At 46.6% G+C, this 12,299-nt stretch overlaps 1 protein-coding gene across 1 annotated transcript; it reads left to right on the top strand.

Moving 5' to 3' along the window:
* The first annotated feature begins 6,174 nt into the window (after positions 1-6,174).
* HAND1 (heart and neural crest derivatives expressed 1) lies at positions 6,175-10,206 on the top strand. Its single transcript, XM_001369583.4, has 2 exons — positions 6,175-6,988; positions 8,730-10,206. Exons 1-2 carry the CDS (start codon positions 6,452-6,454, stop codon positions 8,829-8,831), a joined length of 639 nt encoding a protein of 212 aa, XP_001369620.1. The 5' UTR covers positions 6,175-6,451; the 3' UTR covers positions 8,832-10,206.
* The last annotated feature ends 2,093 nt before the right edge of the window (positions 10,207-12,299 follow it).

The raw sequence follows: 12,299 nt of genomic DNA, 5'->3' as shown, positions 1-12,299 counted from the left end.
AAAGTCCCTTCCAGCGTTAACTTCCTCCTTTGTTATGAATTAAAGCACCCTTCGAGCGTCATATGTTCTTACGTTCCTTTCGGCTCCATCCAGGAGCCAGTGTCCTGCGGGCACACTGCCGTATGGAATATCAAGAAGGACGCTCCGGTTCCCGGGAGACTCCGACTGAGAGGAGAACATATGGGCTGGGGACCAAGCCCAGGGACCAAGGGTTACCTTTCCCTCCATCCGCTAGGATATTTGACTCCCCACCAACCATTCCCCTCACCTCCACCCGAGTCAGTCTCCAGCACCTCTAAGGAGAGACGCCATGGGCAAGTCGTGTCTGGCCCAGGGCTGGGCTGGGAAAGAAGGCTACTACTCGGTTGGAAAGTCCTCCAAACTCTTTAGCTCTGGGTAGGGAGCTATTTCAGGGGAGTGCGCGCTCCTGCGGCGGGTTGATTTATGGAATGTTACAGGGAGACGCGAATACAAAAGACAGGGGGAATATTTTACGCGACGCTAAAGTAAACAGCCGGGGCCGGCGGGGGCCAGTAGTGTGGAGTTCCTGTAATTACCCGGGATGTGACAGGCCCCTGATTTACAGCCCTATTTAGATAAGGGGTCCGCGACTGGGACGCCGAACGGCGTCAAGGTCACTGGATTCGATGGGATAAGGTTGGGCTACGAGGCCATGGAGGCGCCTTGCTGCGTCCAGGCTGTCCTGCAGCCTCCCCAGGAGCTCCCAGGAGGGAAGGAGACCACGAAACCCACCATAGGACCGATTGGTAGCAGAAATGCTGGGGGGTGGGGAAGGGAAGAATTCTTACTTGCCCTACTTCTCCCAACTCAGTCCAGGTTTGTCCCAAAGAAGAAAGTGCCACATAATTCTGGGATCCAGGCTGAGAAGGGGCCATCCTCCGAGTCTGTTGTTCAGGCTATGGGAATAAAGATATAGAGAGCAGAGGGCGGTTGAGCCCGAAGGGGAAGGTTAGTTGGTAAAATCACTGAAGCTCTGGGCAAAATACTTTCTCTTTTTAAGTCTCAGTTTTCTAATCTGTAAAGTGAAAATTTGCGGATTATAATAAATAACACATTACTTTAAGGTCTATGAAAGGTTTTAAATAAGTTATCTAGTTTCATTAATATTTCTGAATCTGTATTTTAATATATTGTCTTGCAGGGCATGCTTGCCCAAATAAACATTTTATTTTCCAGCTTTGACATTTTATGTTCTAAGATCTCTTCCAATCCGAAAATTCTGTTCTAAAGTCATTTCCAACCCTGACATTCTGTGTTCTTTGTCACATATGTATCCATCCGGGATATTACTATTTTCGACCTTTTGTGGGAGCTGTGAGCATATCTGGGTAATACCTCCTCCATTTTGTAGAATTAAAAAAGTGATTGGCCCTAAGTCACACAATCAAAAGGTAGTAATGGAGCAGTCCAGATTCTGTATGAGGTAATTTGACAGCCAGATCTATCATTTCTCTCTTCACACCAAGTTAAAGGCAGACAGAGTACATCACTGGTTCTGGTTTAGCTTTCTGAACATACCTGAATTCTGCCAAAGACCAACCTGTTGCTGCTGGGGTGATTGCTGTATGTCCCAGTCAGGGTGCAAGTGAGCAGACTTTTCCAGGTGATTTGGTTTGGGAATTGAGGAGGGCAGAAAAGAAAAGAAAAATGATATCTGTGGGCCAAGTGAGTTTCTAGCCAGCTTTACTAAGGAAGGGGTTTGTAACCTTTTCTCTGGGTCTTGGCCCCTTAGGCAGTCTGATGAAGCATACAGGACCCTTCTCAGAATAATGTTTCTAAAAACATAAGATAAAATATAAGGATTACAAAGGAAAACAATTATCAATTATATATAATATATAAACTTTAGCAACCCTAGGTTAAACCCCCTGATTAGGTTAAAGTGTTATTGGGGGGAAAATCTCATTCTAGAGCCATCTCAGGACCATGAACTAGTGGCCCAGGAGGATCCCTTCATTGTTCTTACTTCTCTTCCACTTACTGCTGGGCCTTAGGGTCACAATCTCCTGGCAGCTTCCTCCTCCAATGATTTTGGGGAGTGACTGGGGTGAGGGCACCTGGCCTGTTGCTCTGTCTCAGGGGTCTGATAGAGAGGAGGAGAGGGGAAGTGAACTGAACTATTTCTAGTATAGTTCTTGGGCTGGAGGTAGAAGAGAACCAACAAGGTTAAGTGACTTAATTTAGAAGCAAATGGAGATGAGCAAAAAAGGCTGCTTGGAAGAAATTTCATTGTGGTGGTATAGGCATAGAGGGAAAGTAGGATACTGTGCATTATGGGGACTTGTCCATGCTTCCTAAGATCTGGATAGAGGAATAAAGTTAGATTATCCCCCTATTTTCTAATTGGCCCAGGGAGAAACTCTTCTTGCCTTTCCTCCAGTATATCTGAAATGAGACCCAATTTAGAGTGATTTGAGAACAGTTAATTGGTTAAAGGAATTTGTGCAGACTCCTATTGGCTAAGACATCAGACCCCAATCCTCATTTTAGACTGAAGGAGCTTAAGAATCAATTTCATAACAGAGATGCCCTAGGTTGATAAAGGGAGAGAGATAATTGTCAGCTACATACACACACACACACACACACACACACACACACACACACACACACACCAGTTTTCACAAGCATCTTATGCTATTAATCAGTTGGAAAGGATTCCAAATGTCTATGTGTATCTGAAAAAGAGTGAGAATGTATATAACTAAAGGGGCAGAATGTGAAAATGTGTGAGAGAATTATATGAAAAATGTAATTATGAGGATGCCACATGAGAATATATATATATATATATATATATATATATAAGAAAATAGGTTTCTGTGCAAACTTGGTACTAAAGAAGTAGAAATACATTAAATGCCCTGGATTGGGGGAAAGAATTACATGAAATGGAACATGAATGTAATGGAATATTACCATGAGAAAATGAATGATATGATAAAGGCAGAGAAATTTTAAAAATGAAATAATGTAAAGTGAAGTAATTGAAACTAGGAAAACAATATACATGATTCTAACAATGTATAAATTAAAAGAATATCAACAAAATAATAGAAACTGAGTGCTTTGAAATTAAAAAGCCTAAGCTTAGTCCTAAAGAAAAGAATGAGAAAGTACTTTTGTACCTTTTTGTGGAGGGGGAAGGCTATATATAATGTAGGACTTGGTTGATACTGATTAGTTTTGAACTGTTTTTTTTTCTATCCTTTATTTTTTGTTATAAAGGTTAGCAAAAAGAAAGGCAAATGATATAGTAGAAAATGTAAGTGACATAAAGAAAAAAGTTATCAAGAAAAATGTCTAAAAAAGAAAATATGTGCAGTTAAATTTGTGTGAATATGTGATTATCTTGTAAGATGTTTGAGAATGTGTAAATGAGAAAGGTGGGTGAGGAAGTAAGGATAACATTTCAGAAGTGTCAACAAAGAATTTAGGTAAGGATGTAAATGAAAATGTTAGATGTCAATGTATGGAACCAAGTATGTTACAGGATGACGTAATAAGGTCCTGTAAGAAGATATATTCTTCTGAAAATATGGAGTTGAGAACTAGGTTGTGTGAGGATTGCTGATGCTGCTGGTGTAAAGTGAGGTAATGGAATGGAGCTGACTACCACAAAACAGTGGAAGGAGCTCCCATCCCAAATGTATCAGGACTCCTGGGTCTCTCAATAACTAGCTTTGTTACCCAGGGCTATACAGTATGCTTCAGTTTTCTGACCCTCAGTTTCCTTCTGCTTAAAAATTAGTTGTTTTTTTTTCTTATTCTCTACCTTGAACCATATATCTTACAGGGTTGGGTTGTTTTGAGGAAAATACTTGATAAATCTAAAAGTACAATGGAGACAGGAGCCAACATCTCTGCCATCTCAAATATGTTAATAATTCCTACAATTGTTTTTTATTTTCCAAAAGCATGGTCACTTTTGTGATCTCAAGGGATCCTCTAGTACTCCAGTGGAAGATTCATAACCTATAGATTCCATAAGGGAAGAGATTTTTGTCTCTGCTGAATTTCATATTCCCCAAACTCATGACCATAGGGCACTCACCTTAGTCTATGCCTGCCTATATAGTCTGGTGTAGAGAAAGGAAAGAAAGAAAAAACAGATGAAAGAAAGAGAAAAGAAAGGAAAGGAAGGAATAAAGGAGGAAATAAAATGGAAGTCAAGAAAAAAGTAAAAAGGAAGGAAATAAGCATTTTATAATATATTATATTATGATATATAATATGTGTTAGGTGTTTCAAGGTAGGCGCTGTTATCGTCTCCAGGTGGTTAAGTGACTTGCCAGAGTCATACAACTAGTAAGTGCCTGAGGCTGTACTGAACTCAAATTGTCAAGGCATCAGGCCCAGTTCTCTGTTCACTGTGACACTTGGGAAAGTCCCCAGAAAACAAGAAAAGAAAGCCCTAGGTTTACCATTGTATTTATAGGGAGTTGACAAATCACAAGCTGGTCTGCTGGTCTGCAGGAGATAGGCTTTCTTAACAGGGATAGCCAGGGGATTTGTGATTTCTTTCATATAGGGAACCCCAGAGAAGAAACTTTACCGTGGAGATCAAGAACCCTTTTTGCCCTTTATATAGTCTTGTAGAGTCGCCTAAGGCACTGAGAGGCTACATAATTTGTCCAAGATCACACTACTTTTGGGGCTCTCCCACCCTTCCTGTTCTAGCATACTTCTACATTAACACTCACAAATACTCTTCCATCAGTTTGTCTATATGTATATGAAGAGCTGGGTAGGATGGCTCCGAGTAGACAAAAATGAGAAAAATAACTATGAAGTCAGTGAACAAAGATGAATATGGATATGCCGATGTGCCAGTGTAAGACCTTCCTCTTCAGGACCAGATGGGGGGAATACAGCAAGGAAATCATGGTTGAGAGACCACAGGAACAGACTGATGAGAGCAACTGAAGTTGGCGATACTTTCCACTCATTCTAGGATCAATCACATCCAGGTCTGGGTTCCAAATGAGCTTTTGGGCCTGAGGAAGGGCTCTGTGGGTGTTCCTATCAATGGGTCTGTGGGATTCTCTGAGGTCATATGTTCCTGTGTGTGTCTCTGGGGCTGTGCATGTCACTGAGTGGGCGTATTTCAGGGTATGTATCCCATGTGTGTTGTATCTCAGGGGAGGGTGTGTCTTTGTCTCTGAGGGTTGGGAGGAGCTGTGTTTGTGTGTCCCTGAATATTAGTCATCCGTGTATGGCCTGGAGTGTGTATAGAGAGAGCTCTGTTAGACCCCAGTGCCTAGGTCTGTGTTTGCCTTCTTTTTGGTTCCTCTGTGTCCCTGATTGTGTGACTTCATGTGTCTCCTCTGAGTCTCAGAGCTATGCTCTCCTATGTGAATCAGGCATTCTTAAGCTGTGACTGCAAGACCAGCACTGCCCAGATGTGCCGGCGGACTGCATTCTCTTTCTATTGCCTCTCTACGGGCTGGGTCCTGGAGAAGTCGGGGGAACCTTGTGACTGCCCAGGCAGGGCCCCAAGACCAAAAGAGGTCATCCACTCTGGCAGAATCTCTTTCTCTCCGCAGCCTAAGACTGCCTAAGGGCAGAATTCGCCACCTCGGGCGGGTACCCGGCTCACTGTTCTAGAAACTCGGATCTAGTGCAAGTGGGCTGAGACCTCAGGGGAAAGGGTATTCAAAGATTTTCTCTGCAGGCCTCTTCCTTTCCTTTTCTCGAGGGGCTGATTCCTTCCTTCCATCTCCAAAGAGGACTGGGGGAATCTGACCATGTTGCATCCTAGAGCGCAGATAGATGGCTTGATAAAAGCCTTAGCCGTAACACCAACGACGATGTCCAGAAGAAGGAAGGCCTGGAAGTTGTTGGCACGAAGTAAAATGGGGACGGGGGAGGGGGTAATGGAGAATGACCAAGGGTGCAGCCTTCACATCGATCACTCACTCTACTCCAACCTCACCTTCTCCGCTTGAGCCCAGGCGCACGTAAAGTCGTTGGGGGTCCACGGGAACTGGGTGGGGTCAGTCGTCCCGGAGGGCGGACAGTTGTCCGGTGGGCGTTGACTGCCCAGATCTCCCTCTTTTCTCTGGGGGAGGGGCAGTTGCTCTGCCTTCTCCCCTACACTGCTGGATCCGCCCCCCTGCTATTGGCTCAGGGGAAGGGTTGACATCAAAGCTCCGGCCCTATATAAACTGTGGCCAGGAAAAGAGGCCCGAGAAGGGTTAAAATAGTCCCCTAGAGCGCCAGCGCCATAATCAGCTCTGCAGCTAAGGGGCGAAAGCAGAGGCAGTAGCCAGCCGCACAGCCTCTCCCAGCCTCTCCTGCTTTATCGCAGCCACCGGTACCCACCCCGACGGGACGGGGCTGTAGCGGATGGCGCGGCGTTAGATTCCACTGGGGAGGCTAGGCTCAACGCAGGGCCGCTGGGGGGCCAGGGAGCCGCGCCCGCTTCACCATGAACCTAGTGGGCAGCTACCCCCATCCACACCCCCACCATCACCCCCCTCACCCCCATCCCATGCTGCACGAACCCTTCCTTTTCGCTCCTGCCTCTCGGTGCCATCAAGAACGGCCTTATTTCCAGAGCTGGGTGCTGAGCCCCGGAGACGTAGCCCCAGATTTTCCTGGGAGGCGACCGCCGCCCGCTGCCTACAGTCCGGATGCTGCCGGAACCGCGGGGCCAGCGCAGAGCCCTGGCAGACTGGAGGCGCTGGGTGGCCGCTTGGGCAGGAGGAAAGGCGCGGGCCCCAAGAAGGAACGGCGGCGCACGGAGAGCATTAACAGCGCCTTCGCGGAACTGCGCGAGTGCATCCCCAATGTGCCGGCCGACACCAAGCTCTCCAAGATCAAGACCCTCCGCCTGGCCACTAGCTACATCGCCTACCTCATGGACGTGCTGGCCAAGGACGCACAGGCCGGGGATCCCGAAGGTTTCAAGGCGGAGCTCAAGAAGGTGGACAGCGGCCGCGAAAGCAAGCGTAAGAGGGAGACGGTGAGTCTTCTTGCCTTTGGGGCCTCCCTTCCCCTTTGGTCAGCTGGGCATAGAGATACCACCCCGCCAGGGGCTGGATGTAAAAATCAGGCCAGGGGAGGTAACGTACTCAAAAGTCTAAGACCCTGGGTTAGGGAGGTGGCGTTTGTGTGTCCTTGTAGCTGCGTGAACACGGATGTTTGTGGCGGGTTTTCTATTGAGTGTGTGTGAAAAAAGCAAATTGAATTCTTCGCAAGATTCGATAGGGAACTCACTGTGTGACCTTGAGCCAGTCTTATCACCCCTTGGGCCTCAGTTTCTTCCTCTGCAAAATTACTACAAAGACTTTTGGGTTGAAAAGCCCATGGGTCCTTCCAGTTTTAGCTGTGCGTATTACTTCCAACAGTGACAGACATTTTATGTTCCAAGGACCCCCCTCCCCCCCCATCTAGAGCTAACATTTTATGTCTATTCAGTAAATTCCCTTTCACTCCTGACATTCTATGGTCCATGTTAGAAGGTCCCTTGCAATTCCAACATATTATATTCTGTGCTCCCAGAGCCCTTCCAATTCCAACATTTTATTTCCTAACGTCCTGGGTCGACGTCTCCGTGCCAGAATGGCAGGGTTTTGTAACAATTGCACTTTTTAAAGCTCAGCCCAAGCCTTTCTTTTTAAAACCCTAACAAAAAGGGTAACGGTAACTTGCCACCCGGGTTTCTTATACACTTCTCTTTTCTCGGCTGCAGGCCCCCAATGGAGAGAGATCTTTTTGCTCTTGCGGGGGTCGGGAGTGGGGAGCTTCGAGGCTGGATTTTCTGAAAAGAGCCAGTAGTCGGAGTGGACCTAGTGGTCGAGATCCCCGAGTAGTAAGACAGATCTCAAAGGCACCAACATGGATTTCTTTAAGGTGCACCATTTTGGGCATTCTCAACTATTTTGCCCTGGCCTTCCGTCCCGGCTGTCAGTACTTCGTTGGTGTTGGCCTTGTTTGGGACTTCGCCCTCCTCTAGGTGCCCAGACCGGCCTCATGTTCCCTGGGGGCTTTCTGGGTTTAATCAAAAGATCCATGTTGGGTTTTTTAAACCAGCTAGGAGGGGGTGGGGCCAGGCCGGGAGGCTGAGGCCCTGAAATCCAGACAGAGAGACGAGGAGACAGGGTGAGATAGGAATCGGGCCTCTGGTGGCCCAAGGCTCCGTCCAGTCCAGTGCCCTGCGGGGGGTACTGGAAAGGCTTTCAGGATTTTAGGATTTAGAGCTTGCAAGGAACCTTAAACAGCATCTAGGCTAGTTTTTCCCACTGAATCCGGAAAGCTGATGGAGGGGCTGCTCCGCTCCGGGTTTGCTCTTTCTATCAATCCCCCAGGCCCAGTGTTTTCTTCTGTCACCTACTAAAAGTGTCCCGATTTTGTCTTGGAGTAGGAGAAGGAGCCGGGGTGAGGATGAATTAGGAGGCTAGAAGGAAAGCTAAGAATTAGAGTGTTTTCCTATCCCCGCAGGTCGGCAAAGTTCAACAGCCTTAGTTGAGCACTATTTTCAACTTCCAAACCTCTTGAGAGCCTTATTTCCTAGTCCCGTTTTGGTGTAAATAGGCAAAGTTAGGACCCTGTTTGCCAAATACAAAGCTGGTTCCTTTATTTGGAAATCTTGCCCCAGCTCCCCGAAGAGGGACTGTATAGGCGGGAAGAAAAGTCTAAAATTGAATATTTTTCGCCCTCTCCTCCCCTCTTTTCCGGTGGTTGCCGTCCTGATCGGTGCACAGCCCAACGAAGGATATCCTCATCCTCTTGGACCCGGAGAGAAAAAGATTAAAGGGCGGACAGGCTGGCCACAGCAAGTCTGGGCTTTGGAGCTCAACCAGTGAGAAGCAGCCTCGGAAAGGGAACCGAGCACTCAGAAAATCCGCCGGGCGCCATCGGAGTTCGAGGCAAGACTACTATTTCTGGCTGTCCATTATTTTCTCATTCTATTATGGATATCTTAAGTACTCCTGAGAGTTGTCAGCAGCAAAACTGGTCAAGTGCAATGCCCTTTGAAATTGTTTTTTAATTCGTTAAGAGAAAGAAAGAAAAATATATTATATATATTATATAAAAATGTATCCAAGCAAACGGAATGGGGAGCCGGTATTGACAGGCACACGAGAGGCAAATCGGACCAACCTTGCTGGCCCTCATTTCCAACCTTCAACTTACCTTTTCCGTCCTAGATTGGAAATCTGATTTTGCTCTCCTCTGCCTCCTTTTACCCATTATTTTGCAATATCTCGAAGTCATTCTCTGCACAGCTTCCTCCTTGCCCGGGACTCCGGTGACCATGCATTTCCACGGGAAAGGAGAGCCTAGTTGGTCTGGGAATTATTCTTTTAAACAAGTGTTGGTTTGGCACCCACACTTCCTGCCTAATGCCTAATAATTCCTAGTTCCTAGGGATAACCTCTTATTCTTTGTAAATAAAAATGTTGTTCCCGGCACTGAAGTTTTTATATATTTAAACTACCTAATTCTGCCTGCCCAGGCTCAGGTTTTTTTTTTTTGTTGTTGTTTTTTGGTTTTTGGTAAATCTTGCTCATCCTTTACTGGTTGTGTTTTGTTTTTGTTTTTGCTACCTCAAAGCTGTGTGACCATTCGCTTGGGAGAAGGTTCACCAAAGCTGCCCTTTTATTCTCTTGACCTCAAAACATTTCCATGGAAGGCATTTATGCATAAGGTCGGGGAGGCCAGCTTTCTTACTTTTCCATTTAGAGGGCAATCTGAATCTCTCTTTCCCTTCCTTATTCAAGGAAAGGAAAAAAAATGAAAAATATGTTTAGAACCACCAAGAAAAATTCCCTAAAAAACTTTTTGAGTTGAATTGATGAAGATCAATTCTTTGAAATAAAATCAGTCCAGTTAGACAGTTTGGGGGAAAGAGAGGGGCTCTCTAGGACACCCTGCTATTGAAGGTTTGGAAAGTAAAGCTTTGATCAAAATGGCCCTCAAGACCACTAAGAAGAAAAACTAGGCACCATTGGGTCCTGGGAATTTCTGCAGCATACCAGCACTATAATATATGTACATGTGTATATGGCTAATGTATGTATGCTAGCATATATATGGTTTTACAATACTGATCAACTTGATGGGAGGAACAAGCACATAATAAAACAATCTCTAATTGGTGGGGGAATGGGAAATCGAATAGATGTATATTATTTTGTTCTGTATACATGTAAATGTATATACACACCTGTGGGTAAATGTTTTGGTCCTGTTTGCTTGTGAATGTGTCCCTGACCTGGAGGATAATGCACTTATGCAGATTGGGTGGAAATGCCTGAAGAAACTATTGGGGTGATGATGCAGAAGAAATGTGCGTTTGTGACCCGGAGGGATGGGAGGGGGTACTCATTTAATGAAGCAGAGACCAGCCTGGGTCTGTCTACCAGCATCAAAGTTGGTTCCAGAAGTCTGATTTGTGTCTACTCCCCTGCCAGGGACTGGGAGAAAGGAGCCCAGGGTACTTTGTGGAACTAAGACGAGGTTGAGATTTAATTGTCTAAGGCAGCTAGAGAGGGAATGAATGCATGAAGACAAGCAGCAATATAGCTCTCTATTGACCCTCTTTCCAATAACCCAATCAGGGAGCAGCAACATCACCCCCAGTTTTCAGAGGAAGAAAATGTGATGAAGATGAGAATCCATGTCTTGCTTAGAGAGTATGTGACTAAATGAAGACTCGAAAGAAGGGCCCCGGACCCAGGACAAGTTGGTGTGCGTACACCCTAACACTTGCTTGCCAACTGTTGGCTCTTCTCTGGCACTCTTGCCATTGGAAAGTGCCTGTATTATTGGTTTTGGTGGTGCAGAATAGGAAGCAGGTTTCCGGAGATGGAGTGGCTTGCCCTGTGGTCATAGAGATAGGAAGGGAAAGGGCAGAGAATTGCATATGGAGAGACTGTGCCCAGGGTGCACGGACACTGCGGGTGTATATGGGCTTCCATTATTCGGGGCTGTAAACACCGAGGCGGGGAGGATCGGGAAGGCAAAGAGCGGCGACGAAGCTATAGGAGCCTTTCCGGGCCCTAAAGAGTTAATAAAAGGTGTTTTATGGAGATGCAGAGGTGCGGGTCCGCCCCCGCGCCCCTAGTCTTTCCCTCAATCCCCCTTCTTCCCCCCCACCAGCTTCAAACATCAAACAGCTAGGCATTAGAAGGCAGTTTAACGAGGGCAACACCTTGGTTGCTATAATGAGGCGGGTGCGGCCCTGGCCCCCCTCTCCTCTTCTCCTTTCCCCTCTCCACCCCACCTCCTGCTTCGACCCGCCTCCATTCGAAGGACTTCCCGCACCTCGGTTCGGGCCTGGTCCCGCGGCAGCCACAGATCCCGCAGGACTGGCGACCCGCTATTTTTAGAGCCCCGAAAATATCCATGGCACGGGAAGAATGCACCCCGCGGGAGCTGATTCACGGGGATGGGGTAGTTGGGGCGGGGGTGGGGTGAGGAAGATGGGAGCGGGATACCTAAAAATCGGGCTTCTTCGGAATCCGCAGCTCCGGAATTGACCAGATGAGGGAGGGGTGGGCACCAAAGTAGCCTAAAGCTATCCCAAACCTCAGCTTAGAGACCTCGAGATACTAGGCCCCTAAATTCGAGAACACCTTGTCCCTAGGCCAGTTACCCCGCCCCAAATCTCGCCCGGGGCTCCTGCGCCAAGCCTAGTACGAGCCTTACTTATGCTAGGTTCTTAAATATATGTTAAATCACAGTTCCTTGAGGCGATGCTTTCTCGGAAGAAACCCCAGGGAGGTGGGCGGCACCAGTATCATACCCATTTTGCAGACCGGAAACGGACTGAAGGAGAGAAGTGACGAGAGAATATAGTCCCTTATATTAGTGGTGTAACAGAACTGTTAGGCAATCTGAATTCGTGAAGTGCTTTCCATGTTTCTGCCACTGTACTAAGCGCTGGGGAGCAAAACAGTCCCTGCCCAGGAATTAGAAGACCTGGGTTCCTAATCCCGGCTCTGCCACTTTTAAATAGATTTGTGGTGAGAATCAAATAAGATAAGGTATGTAAAGCGCTTAACAGACCTATAAGCTCAATGCAAATATTTGTTGGCTATTATTATTTGTGTGACCAGGGGCAAGTCACTTCACAGTTCTTGTCCCATTTTCTCCCCTGGAAGATGAGTGGATTTGGAAGAGGCAGCGCCGGAGTTTGGGATAGAGTGGACCTCGGAATAAGAAAAATCAGGGTTCAAGGCCTGCTTCTAACTGTGAGTTTGAACAAGTCACCTTAGGCAACTCTAAGGGTCTGCATCTTCCTTGATAAAGAAAATTCCCTACACGAA

The sequence above is a fragment of the Monodelphis domestica genome, chromosome 1, assembly GCF_027887165.1.
Source record: "Monodelphis domestica isolate mMonDom1 chromosome 1, mMonDom1.pri, whole genome shotgun sequence".
Lineage (NCBI taxonomy): Eukaryota > Metazoa > Chordata > Mammalia > Didelphimorphia > Didelphidae > Monodelphis > Monodelphis domestica.
The sequence above is the reverse complement of the archived record's forward strand: the minus strand, read 5'-3'. Positions and strand labels throughout refer to the sequence as shown.